Raw genomic sequence first — 22,332 nt, 5'->3', positions numbered from 1 at the left:
GGTCTGTAGCAAGCTGGGTCGTAGGCAGGCGGCAGCCAGACTTATCCGAGGTCCAGGCAATGGTCAGGGGCAGGCAGTGGTCAATCGTATCCAGGGACCAGGTCGAGGTCAAACCAGTCACCTGTCAGAGGAAGAAGAGGGGCGAATTGCAGGACAGGCAGGCGAGGGCTGGAACAGGTGGGCAGCGTGGAAGGGACGGACAGGGGTGAAGACTGAAGACGAGGCTGGAACACTGGAAAACAAAAATGCACTACTTAGCAAGCAGTTGGACCTGTTACTGAGGTGAGCTGCTTCCTGGGAGCTGCCTTTTGATAGGATTTTGGTGCTAATGCCATCAAAAGGGGCTGCGGGGTTTCCCCGCCGCGGTCCCTTTAAGTGCCAGCAAGAGGCGCAGTGCTCAGGGGCCAGCTGTTTAAAAGCAGAGCCTTGGCGTGCGTTGGCGGCGTCCTGCCACGAGACGTGCGGGCAGCATCTCGCTGCCTATCAGGGTTAACCTGGCCGAACTGGACCCCGGAGATGAGAGCGGTGGTAGCCCATGGACCACTGAACATAACACCGTGCATGAAGGCTCATGGTGGAAGGGTCCCCCCAGCACCGTTTCCGACTGAGCTGAAAGAAGGAGATAATAATTTGATATATATATATATCTGTACTGTTAATAATTACATTATTCTGCACATAAACTACCTTTATTCAAGTGTTTTATAGGCAAATTAGACAAGTGCTATTTACTAGATAAAGCTAGCGATAAAATATTCTGTGGTTTTCCAGTTTGATTCAAATCAATATTGAATTAAGCATGTGCTTTCTGGCTTGGTTTTCAAAGGGACTTACAAGCATAAAACTGTTTAATGTGCATAACTGGTGCCTTGCAAATCAGGGGCAGTGCACGTAAAACTGCAGGGGAAACTCCCATTGGCCAGAGGCATTGCTGGGGTGGAATCAGGGCAGGGAAAGGATTCACAGGCAGACTTTCTGATTTTGGAAATTATATTGGTGATGCAGGGATATGTGGTATACAAATATTTACTTCGTTAATAAACACGCAGAAAGTCCCAGCTGCTTGGGAGCCAGGGCAGCTCCCTGCAGCTAAACGTTTATGTGTGTGTGCGTGTGTGTGTGTGTATGGTGTGTATGCGAACTGTGAAAACTCACAAATTTTCAAAGCGGACTTCTACGCATAAGTCCGTTTTTTTAAATTCAGGCTTAAGTCTGCATGTACAGCTACAAAGTATACGCAGACTTTCGCCCTATGCAACTTCGCTATAAATTACCCTCAAGGGCTGTTACCTAAGAAAAACGAGTAACATCACAGTCACCCTGCGCTATATCAGCCAATGCTCTCAGCTACTGACGCTCAAACCCTGAACTCTTCCCAGCGCAAACCTACAAAGCAGCCCTGAACCTCTTCACAACACAAGTGCACAAAACTCCAACCTCCTTTCCCATCCCAAACATAACATTCCTGATACAAGAATATCTGGACAGACAAACCTGACAGTGGTCCATCTGGACAGAACAGCCAGTACTTCACCCTCCCCTAGCACATGCTTCGGGATCTGTCCCTGCAGGAGCTAAGCATGAGCCAGCGACAGGCATTCAGGCAGGTGAGGCCTGTGCGTACTGCATACATTAAAATAAATAAATAAATAAAAAAATAAATAAATAAAAAAAAGATCAGTCCTCAGAACTGAGTGCAGAAAATCCTGTGAACCCTGGCCAGTTTATTATCCAGCAGCTCTCTGGCTCTCATTCTCTCGGTTTATATCAACTGGAAGACTACTGGCATTATGTAGCTATGTATTATTGACATTTCACATTATTCTGAAACTGCTGACTGCAGGAGGAGGAGGAGAGAGCTGGATGGCACTGGGGCTTGCAGCTGCCTCCTTCCTGGGGGGAGTGGTAGGTGCTGCTGTCTGAAATCTGTGAAACTGTGAGCAGAGGGAGTGGCTTTCCCTGGCTGAAGATGCAAAGCCACAGAGGAGGTGTGGTGGGGGCCCTGCTCCTGGGGGGGGGATGATAGCCTGATGAAAGCACCAGGGGGAGCGCCAGACGCTCCACTTAAATAGAGAGACGCGCAGGGCTAGGGCTCTGAACAGATCATTTCAGCTCCCGCCTGCAGACGAGCAACTTTTTTCCCTGCACAGACCCCTTTCTTCTTTTGGTCCTTCTAAAGAAATAAAGCCCCGAACTTTTTTTTTTGTGGTGCAGCAGGTGCATCCATTGCTGACCCCGTGACCTGACCTCGGAGTGCACCGGGTAGCTGCAGCTTGCAGGAAGATGGCCAACGCCGGGCTGCAGATGCTGGGCTTCATCCTGGCCCTGGTGGGCTGGATCGGCTTCATCGTCTGCACGGCCTTGCCCCAGTGGAAGATGTCGTCCTACGCCGGCGAGAACATCGTCACCGCCCAGGCCATGTACATCGGCCTCTGGATGTCCTGCGTCATTCAGAGCACCGGGCAGATGCAATGCAAGACCTACGACTCCATGCTGGTCCTGGACGGTAAGTGGGAGGGGGGGGCCGGCCCTCGGCTTCGGCGTCGCTTCCCCGGCCTATTTAAAGGCAGGGCCCCTACGTGCCTCGTGCCGTCCAGCGGTTTGCAGCTGGCACAATCTAATTTAGCTCTCTAAGTATTTTATTGTAAAGCTTATTGCTGCATTATGGTTCCTTGTAAACCGAGGTGATGTTCTGAACATGCCGCGGTATATAAAAATCTCTAAATTAAATAGATAATCGACAGGGCCCCGAGCAGCCAGAGGCACGCAGTTCCCTTGCAGCTATAGTTTGGATGTATCTTGCCCATAAAGGTGGTCTCCCCTCTTTTCTTCTGTATTTGCCTCTTGCCTTTGCTATCCCTGACTGTCCCACCCTCTTTTGGGCTTCTAATATGCAAACAGGCTCACAAAAAGGAGAGGGAGGCTGCAGCTGAAGGTCCGATTTGATGATTAAATCGGTGACATGGTGTCTGGGTGCATGGAGGAAAACTCGGAAATGTGAGGGTTGGGGGAGTCATGGAGCAAGGTGGATACGAGTGGGGAGCAAACCCTCGAGAGGGAGAAACCTGCTCGGCAATGCAAATGCTTAGCGCTAATAAAAAGAGCAAAAGGTTCAAACGTCAGCATGAGACAGCCCCCACCGCTTCTCCTCAGAAACCTGGGAGCCTCGGGGCTCCTGACTGAGCTGGGGTGGTTGTGTAACTCACAGGAAACTGCTGATCAAGCCTCGGTTTGTAAAAGGGGACGAATTTACCATCTTAGGAATGGGAAGAATACGTTTACTTATAAAGAAGGCAATTTTCAGAAGCCACTTAGCCATCTATAATTGTAAATGGCTACAAGGGCTTTTTTTTAAATTGCCCCCCCCCCCCCCCCGAATGAGGGTAAAAGTTACATACTTTGTTCCCCAATGTACCCACTTTTACCCCACATTTTCCTGGAAGTGTCGCCTGGGCCAGCTTAGGTCGCGGGGAGGCAACAAGGCAAGTAGTTCTGCTTTTCCAGAAAGGGTTCACAATCTGCAGGTAAAAGCACCCCTGGGGCTTTGCACTGGGTCACACAAGTTTTGAAAATCGCCCTGTACAAGTGGTTAATTCCCTGCAGGTTTTGCCACAGGGAAAAATGCCTGGCGAAAGCTCATTATCTACAGTGGGGGGTGGTGGTGGTGGTCAGCTCCGGTCCTGAAGAGGCACAAACAGGCCTGGTTTTCAGGATGTGCACAAGGAATATTGGTCCAATAGATTTGCGTGCACTGCCTCTCATGCATATGCCTTGTGGATTTCCTGAGAACCAGGCCCGTCTGGGAGTTGGCCACCCCTGATCTATTGAGCTAGGGTAAGATAATGAGGCGAGGAATCTTACTCTACTAGCTCTGCCCTTCTGAGTAGGGTGGCCATTCAACTGGCTCCAGATTTTCAAGACAGGTTGATCCAGCCCTGGTTTTACCCCTGCTGCCTGCATGGACTCGTAGTTCTGCTGTCCCTATCCATTTCCCCTAGAACAGCGAGACAGCAAGTCCATGCAGGCAGCGGGGAGAGGTAAAACCAGGACTGAACCAGCCTGCCCTAAAAAATCTGGAGCCAGTTGGCCACCCTGCTTCTGAGAGGGAGCCGCTTGCAGGATTCAGTGAGCGAGCCCCCAGATATAGACTCAGGTGAACTTCGGTTCTTGCCAGACAAGCCAGGTCTTGCACAGGTTCTCAGCTATGGGGGCTGCATCCTGATGCTTGTTAACTCCTGTAAGCTGACTCAAGAATGTCACTGCTGAAGACTTCTCCATTTTATTAGGGGTTTTTCTGTTTGTTTTTTTGATGTAGTTTTAGCCCTGTTCGCTTTTCTTCCCACCTGCCCCAGCTTCCATTGAGGATGGTCATGAGCCATTTAGTTCCTGCCCAGCTCCCCATATATATATATTCCAGTTATCAGAGCATCGGTAGCGGGCTCCTGACCTCGATTTCCTCTGCAGCCTTGCACGTGTGCGTCCTGAATCCTCACCCGCATCACCATTGTCCGGTGACTGGGATTCTCTCACTCCATGGATACCACATCTGACACTTGGGTAAAAAAAAAAATGTTTTTTTTTAAAGGAAACCAGGAGATTCGAGACTTAAATTTGGAAATTAATACTTCGCCCCTATTATTTTACAGTGGCATTAATGTATGTAGCACTGTGCATGTATAAAGTCCCATGGCGCCAAGGCAACACTAGGACTAGAGCAAAAGCTTCCCAGGGATGAACAGTGATTGCAGGGTAAAGGGGTTCAGATGTATAGGGCTAAGATGGACATTTTCAAGGAAACAGATGGGATAAGTCCCAGACCCAGATATGGGGTTGTCAACTCCAGGTCAACCAATCAGGCTGATCCAGTTCTGGCTTTTCCCCCATTGCCTGCATCGACTTGTACTTCTGATTTGTCCAATTGAGTTGCCTATGAAAGCCAGAACTACAGATCCCAGCATACACGGGAACAGAGCCAAGACTGGATCAGCCTGCTGGGTCAACCTAGGGGTCAGTTGGCCACCCTAGCCATACACATCGCTTCGGCGGCTGCTTTATGCCATATTGCGTTTGCAGTAAGGAAAAGGTTCTCTGAGAAGCTGGGTCGGGTATTGTGGGTTCAGCAATGGGGTTTATTTTGTTATAAGGTGCCTGAGTCAGTCCTTTCAGAGCTGACACTCTGGTAACCATCTTCCTCAGAGCAGTTCCTCCTTAGACTTTGCACACACACACTCCGGGCAAGTTTAAGCTCGCCTGAAACTGACTCCTGAGCTAGACGTTTCTCTTCTGCGGAGATTAAAGGTGTGGCAGGGCTTCAGTCCCTCGGGGTCCCCACCTACGCACTTCTCTGGAATCTCATCTCCAGCCGGGGTGCGGGAAATGACAGAGCGTGCACCGCTGCAGCTATCCTGGGACAGAGAGAACGATCGTTGCGAATTAAGTGGAATGCACAAATTTCAAATAAAGAAATAAAGAGATAGATAGGGGCTCAGTGAGTAGGGGGAAGAGCTCTCTCACTATGTGGCCTGGTCTCTCTATGGGAGAAAAACGCCCTGATTTGCCCTGGAGATGGAAAGCCATGGGGCGGGAGTGAGTTGGTGCAATTATTAGCATGATCTGTGGAGAACAGAGCGAAGGAAGCATTCCCTTTAGTCATCTCAGGTCCTGCCAAACAGCCATGCAGCACCTTATAATGGGGCAGAAGGTTTTCTGTATTCCCCTGGTGCTGTTCATACTTGTTGCCGCCTGTCTGTCTGGCACTATGTCAAATTCCAGTAATCAGGTTTCAGCAACATTTGGGCTTGGATTTTAAATTGAGTTGCTTGCCTTTCAAAATACAAGCTCAAGGTGAGTTTCATTGAGATACAATAGGTGTTTCCTGTCCCGGAGAGCTTATAATATGTTGGTTTCTGAGGCAATGGAAAGGGAAGTTACAAGCAGTATTGGTGGGAGAAGTGGGATTTAGACCCCGCCTTCATTGGTTCTCAGCCCACTGCTCTAACCCCCCTAGGCCACGCCCCTCTAGAGGCAGCTGTGCTCAGCTGAGTGCACTGTTTTACCCGCGGTTGGATGCACGTTTTCGATGCATGTCCACTACCCTTTATACTGTAAGGGGTTTAGCATGTCAAAAACGTGGATCCAACCCTCCCCCCCCCCCCCCCCCCCCCCCCCTCCCCGAAACTAATAGCGCTCATCACATGCAAATGCATGTTAATGAGGCTATTAGTTATGCACCCAGGATACTGAAAAAAAGTGTGGCCAAGCTGCACATTTTATGCCCAGGCGTTAATTTCTGTGCAGCCCCAAAAAGTGTATAGAAAAGCAGAAATACCGCTTTTCTGTACGCCCTCCAACTTAATGTCCTAGCGATATTAAGTCAGAGGAACCAAAAGTGTTTAAAAAAAAAAAACAATTAAAATTTTTTTTTTTTTAAAAATGTGCAGATCAGTCAGGTTAGGAAAACAGATGCTCAATTTTAGCAGCGTCCGTTTTCCTAACCCATGGCTATCGCCGAATTCAGAAAACAGACGCTCGCAAAATTCAGCTTCGGTTTCCTGAACCCGCTGACAGCCACCTCTCCTGGGCCGAGAAGGCACTAGGGGCGCGTAATCGTCCCTAGCGCCTCCTTTTAGCGCAACCCCCTCATTTAAATATAGGATCGTGTGCCCAGCAGAGGTGACTGGGCGCGCGTTGGGAGAGCGGGCACTCAGCACTGAGCACCCATTTCCCCGCGGAGCTTACTATATCGGCCTGTAAGTCTCAGATCGGTTCCTGAAACAGATCAGAGGAGATGAAACCTTCCCAATGTGTCAGACTACAAGTTAAAGGCTGAAAAGGATATCCAGGGCTAAGCATGGATGACTATGTGCAGGCATGCCTGTGACTCGGGCAAGGTTGCTGATTAAACCGAATTATCTGGTAATTTTAGGTTAATCACTTCGGGCCTAATTCATCAAGGTCTTTTCCCATAGACACAGAACGGGAGAGAAGCCTTCATGAATCTAGTCCTCGGGACCTTGTTCAGAAAAATTCCTGTTTTCGGCCTTGAAAACTGGATTTCTTGCTATTTGTGGTAGCTTTTGATTTATTGATCTAGCAGAAGTACTAGAAACTACTTTCTGTTCCCGGGGGCAATATTGCAAATGTTCTGCCTGAGCCAATCAGGTGTGTGTGTGTGTTTGTGAGAGTGTGTGTGTGTGTGACAATCTTCTAACCAGGGCAGTACAGTGGAGTCCATGTGTTTTCAGTATTGTTCAGTACAATCAGGAGCAGTAAGGACACAATCTCAGGGTTTTCCCTGGCAGGCTGGCAGTTGTTTCCCAACCCTCCCCTGCAGGCACACCTAGCCAGTCGGGTTTTCAGGACATAAGTAATGAACAAGCATGAGATAGCTTTGCATATCCTGGACACCCAGCTTATGCAAATGTGCCTCATGCATATTCATTGTGGCAATCCTGAAAACCCGAGTGGCTAGGTGTGCCTCCAGGGGAGGGTTGGGGAAACAACTGCCCTACTACTGTATAACATGACGCAGCCGTGAGAAAGACCTAACCATACTCTTTCCAGCCCTGCCACGTTCTCTACATCTCAGTCCTCATTTGTCATTATAGCCCTTCCCGCTGGACCCTCGTTTGTAGAGATCGTCTTTCCTCTCATTTTAGCACCCCCTCTCACCTGTGAACCTTGCCCCTTGCTGACCTTCACCTTGGGAATCCGCACCCCTTCCACCACATCTGGCCTCTATGTTACCTCACGGGTCGCTTCACTACTCTCCATAAATCCCCCCCCCCCCCCCCCCCCCCCGTCTCTTCTGTAACCATTCCTGCAGCTTCCCCACCCTCAGGTGGGGAGAGTGCCCCCCCTTTATTGCTTTATCTTCTTAGCCAGTGCTGTACACGCTGTTAGTGCTACAAAAAAGGATAACAACTCGCTGTTTCCAAGCGCTGCCTTACTGAGTCCATGTCAGACCCCTACATGACAAGCTCTTCTGAAAATCAGGCCGATAGAGTACAGTGCGCTCCGGCGGAGCGAACTGTTAACCTGTGATTGGACGCGCGTTTTTGACATGCTAGCGTTACCCCTTTTTCAGTAAGGGGTCGAAAATGCGCGTCCAACCCCCCCCCCCCCCCCCCCGAACCTAATAGCGCCCGCAACATGCAAATGCACATTGATGGCCCTATTAGGTATTCCTGCACGATTCAGAAAGGAAAATGTGCAGCCAAGCCGCACATTTTACTTTTGGAAATTAGCGCCTACCCAAAGGTAGGCGCTAATTTCTCTGGGCACCAGGAAAGTGCACAGAAAAGCGATATTAAGTCAGAGGTCCTGAAAGTTACAAAAAGTAAAAAAAAAAAAATGTTGAAGTCTGCTCATGGGTTGAAAACCGGACGCTCAATTTTGCCGCCGTCCGGTTTCCGAACCCGTGGCTGTCAGCGGGTTTGAGAACCGACTCTGGCAAAATTGGGCGTCGGCTGTCAGACCTGCTGACAGCCGCCGCTCCTGTCCAAAAAGAGGCGCTAGGGATGTGCTAGTGTCCCTAGCGCCTCTTTTTACCGCCGGCCCTAATTTGAATACTGAATCGCACGCACAGGAGAGTGGCCTGAGCGGGCGTTCTCCCGCTCTCCCATAGACTTTACTGTATCGGCCCGAATGTGAGGCTGGCTCTTGAATGACGGTGTGAAGGGGGGGGAGGGGGGAAGACAAATGGAGGCCCAGAAGGAAACGTGAGGGGGCGAGTTTTGGAGCCTCGATGGTGCATTGCTGCAATACTCAGACTACAGTAAGGTGATGGATCAGCCGGCGAGTATTTACTGACTGTGTCTGCGATTTAGGCTGGAAGTTGCGCAATAGCATCACAAGTTATTCAGTGTTGTGCTACAGGGGGGATTGGGAATTCCAAGGTATTCCGGGAAGTCCTCACACGGTGCAGCTTGCTGCAGGCCGGCCTTTCGGGTGGATGTGAGATCCAGGTGTGTACGGCAGGGAATCGGCAGCCAGGGAGGGCGTTTGATTCCTGCAGTTAAGAGCTGTTTTTCCTCTTCTGTTTCAAGGAACTATAATTCCAAGAAAATCCAGTAACAGCCCTTAAATGTAAACATTCACTGAAGGAGCTGCATCTCCCGCTGCTGGTGGTCAGCGAGCCTCCTAGACTTGTCTAAAAAAAACAAAACACCACAGCAATTATTGATCGGTTTGGACTGACTGACAAGGTAAAATAGGTATTGTGCATCCAGTTCATCGGTGTCAGGCCTCAGTCGCTGCGTGTGATGCGGAAGCCCCCCCCCCCGGTACTGCACCGCGAATCCTATAGGGGAAGGGCAGGTTCTCGTTTCTGTATTCATTGCTTGCATCTGTGAAAGTTCCTGGCCACAAAAGGGCTCCGGGCAAAATACATAATATGCAACATTAATGAGAAATACTCTGAGACGGATAAAAAAAAACCAAAACACACCCACAGCATAAAATAAACAGAAGTAGAATATGAAGATAAAAGCAGAAGCCTGGGAAAGGCAAACCCGGCTCTGAACGGCTGAGAGCAGCAGGAGCGAGCCACATAGGGGTGCGCAGAGAAGATTTTTTTTGTCTTCAGTTTGTTTTTCTTGTTTCATTTCTGTTTTGTTTCTATTCAATTTTTTAAAATAAAAATAAACACACAAAATATATATATATATATATTTTTTTTTAATGTCAAGCCCAGAGCCAACCCCTCCCCGCCCCCCTCCAACAACAGCACCACCTCACTCCCGAGCTCTCCCCTGCCTTCCCCTTGGACTCTCATCCTCTTGCAGCCATCTTCACAGGGCGAGAGCGAATCCCCCAGTGTCTCCTGCCCCACGGCTGCAGTTACTGCAGACAGCGCCAGCAGATCGAGGCCAGCACCATGATTGCATTTTTTTTTTTTTTTTGCTGAACACGATGGCACTGGCCAGGACTATAATCAGCACAGACTGTGCCTGTAAAGAGTCGAGTATGTAATTTAAATGTCCTGATTTGACAGGGGTTGGTCCGTGGTTGCGGTGGTCGACGATAGTTTGAGCTTGTAGGCTTCGACTGCATTCACTGTTGGAGAAGCAGGAGCCGGTAAGGACCGTGGATGCACGCGTCACCAGCAGATGACGTTATTACAACATGCTGCTTACAGAAATAAAGATTAGCAAACCAAAGGAAAAAAATAATAATCTAAGGCGATACCTTGTTATTGGACTCCCCTTAATCCTTTTCTTGACCAGCTTTCTAGAGTTGAGTTGGACTAAAGGGAGTCTCAGCTCCCGAAAATCAGTCGAAATGGATTAAATGAGTAGAATAGAAAGGTCTCCCTTTATATTATTATTTTTTTGTTCGTTAACCTTTTATTTCACTTCATTTTTGTGCCCAGTTCTAAAATCGCTCTCTTAAAGCTTGCTGCAGTTTTACCCTTTCTTGCTTGGTTTTCTAAAGCTCTCCCGTTTTTGTTTTTTTTTGCTCCTCAGCCGATCTGCAGGCCACCCGGGCCCTGATGATCTGCGGCATCCTCCTGGGGTTTTTTGGCATGTGCATCGCCGCCATCGGGATGAAGTGCACAAAGTGCCTGGAGGACGACAAAGGGAAGAAGTCGAAGGTGGCCGTGGTCGGCGGGGCACTCTTCATCGTGGCAGGTAAGAGGGCGAGCCGGCAGCCGACCACTGCGGCGCATTTCTGTGGCGCTTCACTCGATGCAATGCTGGTGCACTTAAATCACACTCCTCTGGCAGCTAAGGCTAGTTAAATGTCCTGGATGGCAGTTAAGTCTAACAAATCATCAGGCATCCCCGTTGCCTTTCTCATTTTTTGTCTTCTTCCTGAGGAGAAGATATTAATGCTGAGAGTATCTGTAAGCACCTTCCATTTTGTCACACCTGCCTTGATGAACAGTAAACGAAATGACAATGGATTGATTTATCTTCTAATAAAGCATCTTGACGGACATTCCTTGGCATCTATCGTTTGTGTTGCCTCCAATGGTAACCTAGGACAGGACAACAGTTAAACACCCAAATGGTCCCATCCAGTCTGCCTAGCAAGGGTTTTAGGGTTGTTTACTGCCGCACCAGGCAGGTTACCCTAAGGGTAACGAGGCTCCATCCAAGCTGTAAAAGCAGGTGACGGCCAGACCTCTCCATCCGAAATTTTATTTCTTCATTCCTTCTTGTGGTGCACAGATGGCTTGACCCTGCCGTAGAAGCACAAGAGCGAACTGCCCTTGCCCTATCTCCGTCGTGAGTGAACTTTGATCACATTTTGTTGCATGTAATAACCAGATAGCTGACCCATATACTGTGTTAACTGTACAATATGCCCTTGCGGATAACCTGCTGCTCCATACAGGTAATCCCCCATGAATACGTGTTTCACCAAAACTTGTCCTAGGTTAATCCCTAGAGGCAAGAAGAGATTGCGGGGAGAATGGGATACAGAGGATCCCTAGTGGCATCCTGTAGCCACTAGGGATCCTCTGTATCCCATTCCCTTTTGAATTATGTTATTAGTCACTAGATATTTAGGTCCTTCAGTCTCATCTGGCGTTTGGTGTAGACCCTGCTCCCTTTTGGTTGCCTTTTTCTAAATCACTTCTAACCTCTCTCTGTCCTTTTTGAGATACGGCCTCCAGAACTGAGCACAGTGTCCCAGGTGAGGCCTCATTAATGATGTATACAGGGGCATTATCACCTCCCTATTCCTCTCCATGCAGCCCTACTCACCAGGGATGTGCATCCTCCGATATTTCAGTTTGTCTTTTCGTTTCAGAGTTTGTTTTTTCCCCCCCCCCATTGTTCGGCTCATTTAATTTTTCTTTTGGTTTGATTCATTTGCCAAACTGAAGAAAAAAATTAAACATGAAACAAAAACCCAAAATAAACAATAATGGGCTTCCTGCGGCCCTGGAACCCCATCCCGCCCAGTAGAATGTGAACCTGGGACCTAGGCCCTCCCCAGACCCCTTTGACCCCCTTATTCCTATCTGAAAAAAAAAACTAATCCAGCCTGACCCTGATCAGCTATGGCCCTGCCCGAAGAACCTGGGACCTTTAACACCAGGCAGAGTATTAAGTGATACTAAATGCCCTTCCCACCGATGATTATTGCGATCAGAAACCTATTCCAGTGTAAGCTCTTTTTCAGTAGGCGTTTTTATGCTATTTTTTTTTTAAGGCATAGTTAAGGAGAGAATCCCGAGCAACTGAATCAGTAAAATAGGGCAACTTCTAAGGACTGAAGGCCCTGAGCTCCAGCCAATGAGATTATTCTGTGGAATTTTCAGCATTCTGCTGGGATTATGATACGCTAAAAAACCTATCAACCGCTGTCTGGTGTACTTTTATTTTTTCGTGTTTTTTATGGCACATTGGTCAACAAATTTATTTCATTCCATACTATCAGGTAATTAAATACTTAATAAATTTGTCATAAATTAATATTTCCAGTCCCCAGAGCTGTAGCTAGAATCCATAAGGCTTTTCAGCTTGCAGAAGAGATGATTGAGAGGAGTGGGGTGGGACGGGTGAACAGGGATTCGGTTATTTGCCCTTTTAAATAGTAGTATGATTAGGGGGTGCTCCATGAAAATCGCAGATGGCAGATTTAAAACAAATTTGAAAAAAAAAGCATTTCTTCAGTTCTACATAGTTGAGATGTGGAATTCATTGCCAGAGAATGTGGTCAAGGTTCAAAGTGCGGGGCTGAATTTTAAAAAAGTGTTTGGCCAAGTTTCTGGGGGGGGGGGGGGGTCAGGTCCATTAACAATTATTAGCCAAAGAGACATTGAGGGAGGGATGGCTGTCCCAGTTCCAAATGGGCCCAGATGAACCGCTGTCAGAGACAGGATGCCGTGCTTGATGGTCTGTTGCTATGAGCCAGCATGGCGCTTTGTATGTTCTTATTAACTCTTCTGACTCATCCCAAGCTGCATTCACCGGACAGGACGGAGTAAGGCAGTTCCTCTGCCCATTGCTTCCTTCAAGGAATTAACTTCTTGTGCGGGTGGGTAAGAACATAAGAGCATGCCATACTGGGTCCATCAAGCCCAGCATCCTGTTTCCAACAGTGGCCAATCCAGGCCATAAGAACCTGGCAAATACCCAAAAACTAAGTCTATTCCATGTTACCGTTGGTGGAGAGCTGGCTTGTGTTGTTGCACCTTGTGATGGAACATCCTCACAGAAATATCGCACGTAGTTAAACTCTGGTCTTCTTTCTTTAGGTCTCGCGGTCCTGATTGGCACGGCCTGGTATGGAAGCAAAATAGCGCGGGACTTCTACAACCCTATAACTCCCACCAATGCAAAGTAATGAGATAGTAAATTATGTGCTTATTTCTATAGCTAGAAAGAAAGGGATGCATGCAGCACGGATGGATATTTGTGATAGCTGATGGATGGGTTGATGATTGGATAGATACAGCATGGTTTCCAACATGTTGCCATTCTGCATGCAATGGCGACATGATAGCTTTGGAAACATGCTCATTCAAGCACTTACCTCTGTGTTAGCACGGTGTCCGAAATAGTCGTATTCTTTGTATTTGTTACCCAAAATAAAGCAGGAGGACTGCTTTAAAGCAAGGGGATGCCCAGACTATAGAAAGAAAGAAACATATCCTGGAACCACAGGGCTTGTGTGTCTTTCTGAATTGGAGATGTAGTATCTGCCTCCAGATGGAGACCATTAATCAACAGGTGTGGACAAGGAGCCAAAAAGGTCTACAGGAAACCAATGGTACAACACACAGAGTCACACACACAGAATATGTACACAGCAGCATGTCCCAGAATGCCAGGGTCTTCCTCAGGGAATGTACGCAACATATCTAAGACACCAGTGAGCCACAGTGCTCAGAAAGCCACCCCCCATCTGAAGGTCACCATTTGACTAGCCGCTGCTCATTATGCAGTAACACTTACTTTGCAAAATAATGGGTTTTCTGCAGTCTTGTTTGGTTGCCTGTGTGGCCCTGTTGTTTCTGGACCCTGGTTGTGATGAGCTGCTGCTATAATTCCAGTTCTTGAAGACACACAAGTCCCTAGGCCTAGGCAGCGCTGGAGATTTCCTTCTTTTTCCATGTTACATAGTGCATTGTAAATTCATCCTAATGTGTTACCAATTCATAACAAGCTACACTGTAGCCTTAAAAACAGTTTGCAAATGCATTGGATGAAGATGGTTGAACACTGTTGATACTAAAACTTCTAAATAACAATAACAACCGAGAATCAACATGGCGGGATAGAGATGTGCAAGCTTCTTTAGGTTTGTGTGCGGCTCAGGGGCGGATTGGTAAACTCTGATTCTTGGGTCGGATCTTCAGTTCCCCAGGTCAGTCAGGGCTGGGATGCTATCCCATGGCCACACCTAGATGCAGGACCCTGAAAAGAACCCTGGTGCATGGCCCCTGGCCAAGGATTGTCCCTACGGTGACTGGGCTATAAACAGGGGGACAATCCCTAGGTGGAGGTGAATGAGCCCAGTAAGGGCCAGTTCCAGGTGAGCTGGAGGCCCAAAAGAAGCAGGAGGAAACTGCTGGCTGGGGAAGGGAGAGGTTCACGAAGCAATCTGACGAGCCCAGAGCATTTTAGAAAGATCACTGGATCAGTATGTTAAGAAATTGCCCACAGTGGGCACAGTATGTAGCAGCTCAGCCAAAATCTGATGTAGATCTGCAGAAAATCTGCTGCGGCTTTTGTAGATCACCACATTCGTGTCAGATTTCCTCTAGATCCGCAGAAAACAAAATCATGGATTTTCCCAGTTGATGTTGGGGGAAATCAGCATTTCCCATCAAACTCAGCCCAGGTTGGACTCTGCCCACCTCGATCTTGACTCGGAATTGTTCTCACACTTCCACTTCTGCATGGTGATTCCCCCAGAGACGGCACAAAAGGAAAGGCATAGAACAAAAGCCAGAGAGAGGAGAATTCACCTAAAGCAAAATAATGTTCCTTCCCTGGTTTTTTTTGAATGTCGTATTTGTCTCCCCCAGGTATGAGTTTGGACAGGCTCTCTTTATAGGCTGGGCAGCTACTGTGCTGGTGATTGTCGGAGGTGGCCTGCTCTGCTGCTCCTGCCCGAGAAGGGAGACCTCATATCCACCCCCAAGAAGCCACGGCAAGAACCCACCCACGGCGGGGAAAGACTACGTGTAACGCGGACAACTCTCCCAACGTCACAGAACAGGAAAAGGACATTATAGAGCTGAAACGGCTCCCACAGGAGCTCCGGCCTTTCAGTGTTCAGTGGAAAAAGTGCCTCAATTTTGTTATGTACATGAACTATTTTCATTGCCACGATCAATGGGGGAAAAAAAAAGAGCAATGTTGTTTTCTCTTTCTATTCTCTCACCCATAAGATTTGGTGAGAGGTTTCTCTTAAATAACACATTTAAATAAATATATATTTTTTTACAAAATAAATACTAAAAATTGCTGTGCGCTCTAAGATAGTATGTACAGGAGGTTTTTTACAGTGCTGCGGAAAGGGTAGACCCGAGACAGTTCATCCTGGCGTTGCCCCTCCTCCAGTATCTCACTGGTCAAGGTGGCCACTTCTGGGAGCAGCTGGGCCATCACTTAACCCTTGGGGCTCCAGCAGGAGAAGGGAAGGCCTGCTTCAGGACTTTAAGGGCTATCGAGACACTGTGATGTTCCTGAAACAATGACAACTCTGGCCTCAGATTGTATTTTTTCCAAAATGAATAGAGTTTAATGATGTATAACATGCGGTGTGGGGATCACTAGAGGGAAAAAAAAAACACATTTTCTTCTAGAGATATGCATTAAATAAGTTGAAATAATCAAACAATTCAAGGACATACAAGGGCACCCCTTCAGATTATTCCAGGGGATCTATCCTTTTGTATTTGACTCTCCTTTTCTGAGTTGCTGAGAATGTACATGGTAGGATAACCTAGATAAGATGATGACTCTTTCACACCATAGGTTCTCATTTTTCTTTCCTCTTGACACCGATTGGAAAGCTTCTGTTGCAACTCTTCCTCTGGTGGCCAAACCTTCCACACTTTCAGACATAGTGGACACTCCCTCCGTCCCTTCCATCCTTGTATTTCCTTCCCAAGCCACTGAAAACATACATGCCGGCAGAGCAAGGAGTCGGCTATACTACCCCCCCGTTCTCCAGGAGTCCTCTCTTGAACCTTTCCTGAAGCCCTTCACAGGCTGTTCTGGGAATTCAGAGGCTGCCACCTGGATCTTTGGATCCATCTCAAAGAGTTCTGGAACATTCCGAGCCTCTGCTTTTTATTACTCCTCAAAATCCTCATGCCCCAACCAATGGGGCACCTTCTCCCCCCTGTTCAGCAGTCTGTGTGCACCCTTGGTAACCTGGTAAGGAACTTTCAGTGCCCTTAGACCTGCAGACAGAAGCGGAACCAGGAACCAGTCTTTGGGTCTCCCGCCTCTCTCTTCTGATTGATGCACAGAATAAAATTCAGCCACTCTGTTAATTCTTTTGGGCGGTATATTGATCCTGAACACCAAAACAATGTGCTAAGATTGGATTTCCATCGAGCACTGTGCCTTTAATGTGACTGTCATCCGGCGGTAATCTGATTTTAATCTCCCATATAATTCCCACAACTTGTATTTTGTTAGAATTCTTTCTTCAGAGTGTCAAACCCTGCTTTATTGTCACGTGCGGTGAGAAGTGGCAAGGGACGGGCACCGTGGAACATACTTAACCTTGCCCTTGAATTTGGATTCTCTGAATTTTTCAGGCAGGGAAGGGAAATGTAAATACAATTGATATTTCATGTAAACTTGTACAAAAAAACCCCCAAACATTTGTATGGATTTCTTGCTGTTTTTCGTTACGTTGATAAATGCTATGGTTCGGTCGCATTGTGTTGTAAAATAATGTTTAAAGATTTCAGGGAAACCTGTAAAAGACGTGTAATTACGGAGACTTTTCTATGCTCTGTAAAATACATTTTTCTTTTTTTTCTATTATTCTAGATGGTACTGTATTTTGCAGACTTTTTTTTTAAAGCTTTGTATATGAGATGTAAAGAACCTTGTTCAATAAATGGGATCAGTATATGAGGTTTCTGCCTGGATTTCTGTTATAAAGGACAAGCCAGCTCATGTCCTTTTGAAGGAGAGATCTATAGAAAGGGAAATGTGTAAGGGGATAGGACATTCTTTGGATGTAGGATTTAATTACTTGCCTCTCCAGATCCGAGGTTCAATAGACGGGTCCCTGCCCAAAAGAGCTTACAATCTAAATTGGTACCAGTAGCAATGGAGTTCAAAGGCCACTAGAGGCATCAGTGGAGGAGGCAGCTGTCAGGCTGCTGCTCTAACACCAGCCAAAGCCAACTGATCAGTTTCTGGGGGGAGGCTTTCAACTCGTGCTGGTACTGTAGGCCTGCTTCTTTCATTTGAAATCACACTACAAGTACCAGCACTAGTTGGACCATCGACGCTGACGTAGGAGAGTCAACGGTCCAGTGAGGGTTGAAAAGCCCAGCGGCAGGTCCGGAGGCGCCGCGCGCCTAAGGAGCGCAACCAAAGGGGCATGCCCCTTTGGTTTTGCCCCTTAGTTTTCCCATTTAGTTTCTCCTTAAAATTCCTAAACACACTGCGAGTTACCCCTTATTTGATTCCTCTAAATTAAACCGTAAATTATGCTAAATAACAACATGGATTCCAAACACATCCCTTCCATCATCTCCCTCAATAGACAAAAAATAGTTAAGAAAACACTTCCAAAGCCTTGTAGGCATCTAATCTCTATCCCCTTAATTCCCAAAAATAAATTACTTAGTATTTCACTTATTTCCCTACTACTGGTAAATGTGCAATCCCTAGTCAAAAAAATGCCTATTCTTAATGACATTCTCACAGATAACAACCCTGATATATGTGCAATCACCGAAACCTGGTTTAAAAAAATCTGACTATGTTCTTTTAAATCAACTACCTAAAAATAAATATGACATCACATCTGTTCCTAGGCTTAACAAAAGAGGAGGTGGTATAATGATACTGTCTAAAAAGGAACTAAAAATACAGCAAATAAATTCTCCACCCAAATTCGAAATAGCTCTCTTAAATTCCAAGTGCCTACAAATTTGTTTAATCTATGCACCCCCAAGCCTACTAGAACTTAATGTCTCTCCATTAATTGAGTTTTTCGTTACTAACCTAAAAACTGAAATTCCTACCATCATTCTCGGTGACTTTAACTTACATGTCGATAAGGACCCATTTATCTCACAACTGTGACGCATTCTTAAACTCAATGTCAGCATTAGGTTTTCATCAAATAGTAAATCAATCAACCCACAAAGCAGAACACATACTAGACTTAATATTCATCAACTCTGATCTCAATACCACTCTCAGTCCTACTACTTCCCCAATCCCATGGTCTGATCATAAATTAATTACCTGTGATATAAATATCCAATACACAACTGTAACACCCCCAGCAACCAAGACCAGAATTGAATACAGGAAACCTTGTCAACTAGATACCCTAACTGATCATCTCTCAAAAGCTCTGAATGACCTAGACACATCAAACAGTGATAACACAATCAATTCATGGTTCTCTTTAACAAAAAAAGTAGCTGATAATTGCTGCCCACTTATTAAAAAATATATTTCCATTAACAAAAACCACCACACCCCATGGTACAACAATGAATTAAGGATATTTAAAACAACACTGAGAAAAGCTGAGAGACATTGGAGAGCTTCTCCTTCCACTGAAACACTAACTAACTACAAATCTCTATTACATAAATACAACGAAGCCACCAATAAAGCAAAAAAAGATTTCTATTTTAACAAAATAAATAAATTTCAATATAACCCTAGAGCTCTATTCTCATACGTAAAAGACCTGACCAGTCCTATTGAAACTCCCACATCAAACAACTCTTCTAATTGTGATACAATTGCTCAATATTTTAAACATAATAAAAAACATAGCTCCCGTGAACTCTAACCAAATTGTACTACCAAGCAATCCTAAGGACCATTTAACCTCCTTTGACACAGTGTCATCTCTTGAGGTCGAAGGTATAATTTAAAAAAATGAACCCAGCTGCCCACCCAATTGACCATATCCCAACTAAACTATTAAAAACTATCACCAATATAGTATCTAAACCTATTGCCGATATAATTAACTTGTCCATAACCGAAGCTAATGTCCCACTCACTTTAAAATCAGCAATAGTAAAACCAATCACAAAAAAACCACAAGCAAACTCATATGATCTCTTAAACCTAGGACCCATTTCTAATTTACCTTGTATATCAAAAATTCTCGAGAAAGTAATTTAACAATCAACTAACAGATTATCTGGAAAAACATAGTACCCTGTACCCAGCACTACACGGATTTAGAAATTATTATAGTACAGAGACCCTTTTAACTTTACAAGATATCATCCTAAGAGGAACCGATAACAGCCAATCTTACTTCCTGATCTTACTGGACATCTCGGCAGCCTTTGATACAGTTAACCATAATATCCTCCTTGATAGACTAAACGAAATAGGCATTAAAGATTTAGCGCTCAAATGGTTTAGTTCTTACTTAAGAAATAGAACCTTCAAAGTAAAATTTCTTGATAAAGAGTCACATCCTATCGATCTCAGCTTCGGAGTACCCCAGGGATCCTCTCTATCCTCTACACTATTTAATATCTATATACTCCCTTTATGCAAAATTCTATCAGGCCTCGGTTTAACACATTTTATCTATGCCGATGATGTTCAAATTTTAATTCTTTATTTCTCATTTTCAAAATTACAAACAAATCATAATAAATTTGCATATAGAATACATGAACTGGCAAGGCAAAGAAATAAGCTTTTCCTTCAATTTACTGAAAAACAGAATATCTTAAGCAAAAATGAAAAACCACACCAGTTTCACTTAGTATTAAACATAATTGAGGGCATGTTGCACAGTAAATGAAAATTCAAAGGGGAGTACTTTCCTCGAAAAACTTTTTCCTAATAAAGGGCACATATAACCTGCTATTTTTCTATTCCATTAGCTCAAAATTGGGGATGAGGTTGGAATTTTTCGATGTTCTAGAAACTCTTTAAGTTGTTCTGGTGAAAAGAAGATAAATACATCATTCAGTTTCCTTAGTACACATTTACACGGAAATCTTAAAGTAAAGATATAACCCATAACAATTGCTTCTTGGCGCAAACCTAAGAAGGCTTTCCTCCTAAGCTGTGTCGAATAAGCTAAATCAGGAAATATCTTAATTTGTTTGTCCATAAAATTGACAGGATATTTTTGGAAATATTTCTTCATTATCAAATTTATGTCTTTAATTGAGGAAAAATTTACCAAGAGAGTTCCCCAATCAATAATCTGAGCACTTGTCTCAAGAAAATTGGTGAGGTCTCCCTGAAAAGGCTGTTCTAATCTATCATTTTCATTTCTTTTTTTTGGTATAAAGTAGCAGTTAACTACTGTTATTGTATCTCCAGAGAGCTCACCAAGAATATTAACTAGAAAACTTTTTAGGGTGATTGAGGGTAATTCCCCAATCACTCTAGGGAAATTCAGAAATCTCAAATTATACTTCTTGGTGTTATTCTCTAGATTCCAACCTTCTTGAAATTACATCTCTGTCTTTAACGACAGCTACATGAAATTCCATATTTTTCTTTTGATGTTTCTCTAAATCTTTAGTCCTGTCAACTAGTTCTTTTATTTGTTTCTGTGTTTGTAGTGTGTCTTGTTGATTACCTATTATTAAATTGTCTACCTTCCTTTCTAGCCCTTTAATATTAATTAACATTCCCTCCATCATACCCCAAAGAGCATCGAGTATTACCACTGCGGGGCGGGTAGGTAAGCCAAAACTGCTATCTTGGTCTGATTGACTCAAATTCCCATTCTTGGGATTTAGTAATTCCAAGTCCCTTTCTCCACCTTTTGGAATTACATCCAGAATAGCAGTGGCTCCTTCAATGGTAGTTTCAGTAACAGCTCTATCAGAGCTTGTCTCCACCAGTCTTTGTGCAGGAGGTATGCCGATGTTTGGGCTCAGAGATGCCTCATCTATAGGCCCACTCAGCCCTCCCTGGCTGGTTGGCACATCAGAGTCTTTGGACTTCTCTTCATTTAAAGCAGGAGAAAGGAGAAATTTACTGATTTCTTGTTGAATTGGGGATGGTAGAGGAAGTGAGGGAAGAACCCGCACCTTCCCTTTACGTTTTGGAGGCATAATTTAGAAAATTAAAGAAATCAGTTCTTTCTCTCTAATATATGGCCTGAATTTACATGCAACTGATGGTAGCAGAGATTAGAAACAAAACAGTCAAGAAATTTTACAATACCTCAAAAGAGCCACCTTTTAAATGATGTTTCCGACGTCCGACGAATCCGGGCAAAGCCGTAACGCCGCGCGCCCCTTTAGCGTGCTTGGCTTCAGCGGCGCGCCGGCTCTGCTGCGTGCTGCAGAGCGCCCTAGTTTTATGGGGCACTTCCGGGATCCGCCTCTGGGTCCGCCCTTGCACGTCACGACGTCGGCGGGTCAGCTGGAGCTCAACGATCAGGTAGGAGGCTTTCCTACCCCCGTGCTCAAAACAGCTAGCAGGAAAGGTGGTTCATTTCTTATGCTCTGCGCCCTCAAATGCAGTCCAAGACGCCCCAGCTTTATGGGGCACTTCCGGGATCCGCCTCTGGGTCCGCCCTTGCACGTCACGACGTCGGCGGGTCAGCTGGAGCTCAACGATCAGGTAGGAGGCTTTCCTACCCCCGTGCTCAAAACAGCTAGCAGGAAAGGTGGTTCGTTTCTTGTGCTCTGCGCCCTCAAATGCAGTCCAAGATGCCCCAGCTTTATGGGGCACTTCCGGGATCCGCCTCTGGGTCCGCCCTTGCACGTCACAACATCGGCAGGTCAGCTGGAGCTCAACGATCAGGTAGGAGGCTTTCCTACCCCCGTGCTCAAAACAGCTAGCAGGAAAGGTGGTTTGTTTCTTGTGCTCTGCGCCCTCGATGTTCAAATTTTAATGCCGATCCAAAAGTCCATTGACCAAACTCTAAAGCTCTGGGACATATACCCAATCCACCATTGAAAAGGTATTAACCCAAATGAATCTTTCCCTAAATACTAAATAAACTGACATCCTATATATCTCCCCCAAATTAAGCAAGACAAAAGAGCTTGAAATTCAAGAAGCAGCCAAAAACTACCCCATCTCCCTAGAAGTACGAGATCTAGGGATTCTTATTGCGAATTCTCCATGAAATCCTGCGTTAAAAAAATCATAAGCGATGGCTACTTCAAATTAAACATACTCAAAAGATTAAAACCCCTCCTATTCC

General features: G+C 45.7%; 1 protein-coding gene across 1 annotated transcript; it reads left to right on the top strand.

Moving 5' to 3' along the window:
• The first annotated feature begins 2,283 nt into the window (after positions 1 to 2,283).
• Positions 2,284 to 17,063, top strand: CLDN1 (claudin 1). The gene is made up of 4 exons (XM_029616255.1): positions 2,284 to 2,506; positions 10,467 to 10,631; positions 13,214 to 13,298; positions 14,990 to 17,063. The coding sequence occupies exons 1-4, from the start codon at positions 2,284 to 2,286 to the stop codon at positions 15,150 to 15,152; spliced, it is 636 nt and encodes a 211-aa protein (XP_029472115.1). The 3' UTR covers positions 15,153 to 17,063.
• The last annotated feature ends 5,269 nt before the right edge of the window (positions 17,064 to 22,332 follow it).

The sequence above is a fragment of the Rhinatrema bivittatum genome, chromosome 9, assembly GCF_901001135.1.
Source record: "Rhinatrema bivittatum chromosome 9, aRhiBiv1.1, whole genome shotgun sequence".
Classification (NCBI taxonomy): domain Eukaryota; kingdom Metazoa; phylum Chordata; class Amphibia; order Gymnophiona; family Rhinatrematidae; genus Rhinatrema; species Rhinatrema bivittatum.
Note: the sequence above shows the minus strand (reverse complement) of the source record. Positions and strands in the feature narration are given on the sequence as shown.

Coding starts and splice junctions, on each gene's coding strand:
- CLDN1 (XM_029616255.1), top strand. CDS start 2,284: ATGGCCAACGCCGGGCTGCAGATGCTGGGCTTCATCCTGGCCCTGGTG. Junction 10,632..13,213: donor GGCACTCTTCATCGTGGCAG/GTAAGAGGGCGA, acceptor TTCTTTCTTTAG/GTCTCGCGGTCCTGATTGGC. Junction 13,299..14,989: donor ATAACTCCCACCAATGCAAA/GTAATGAGATAG, acceptor TGTCTCCCCCAG/GTATGAGTTTGGACAGGCTC.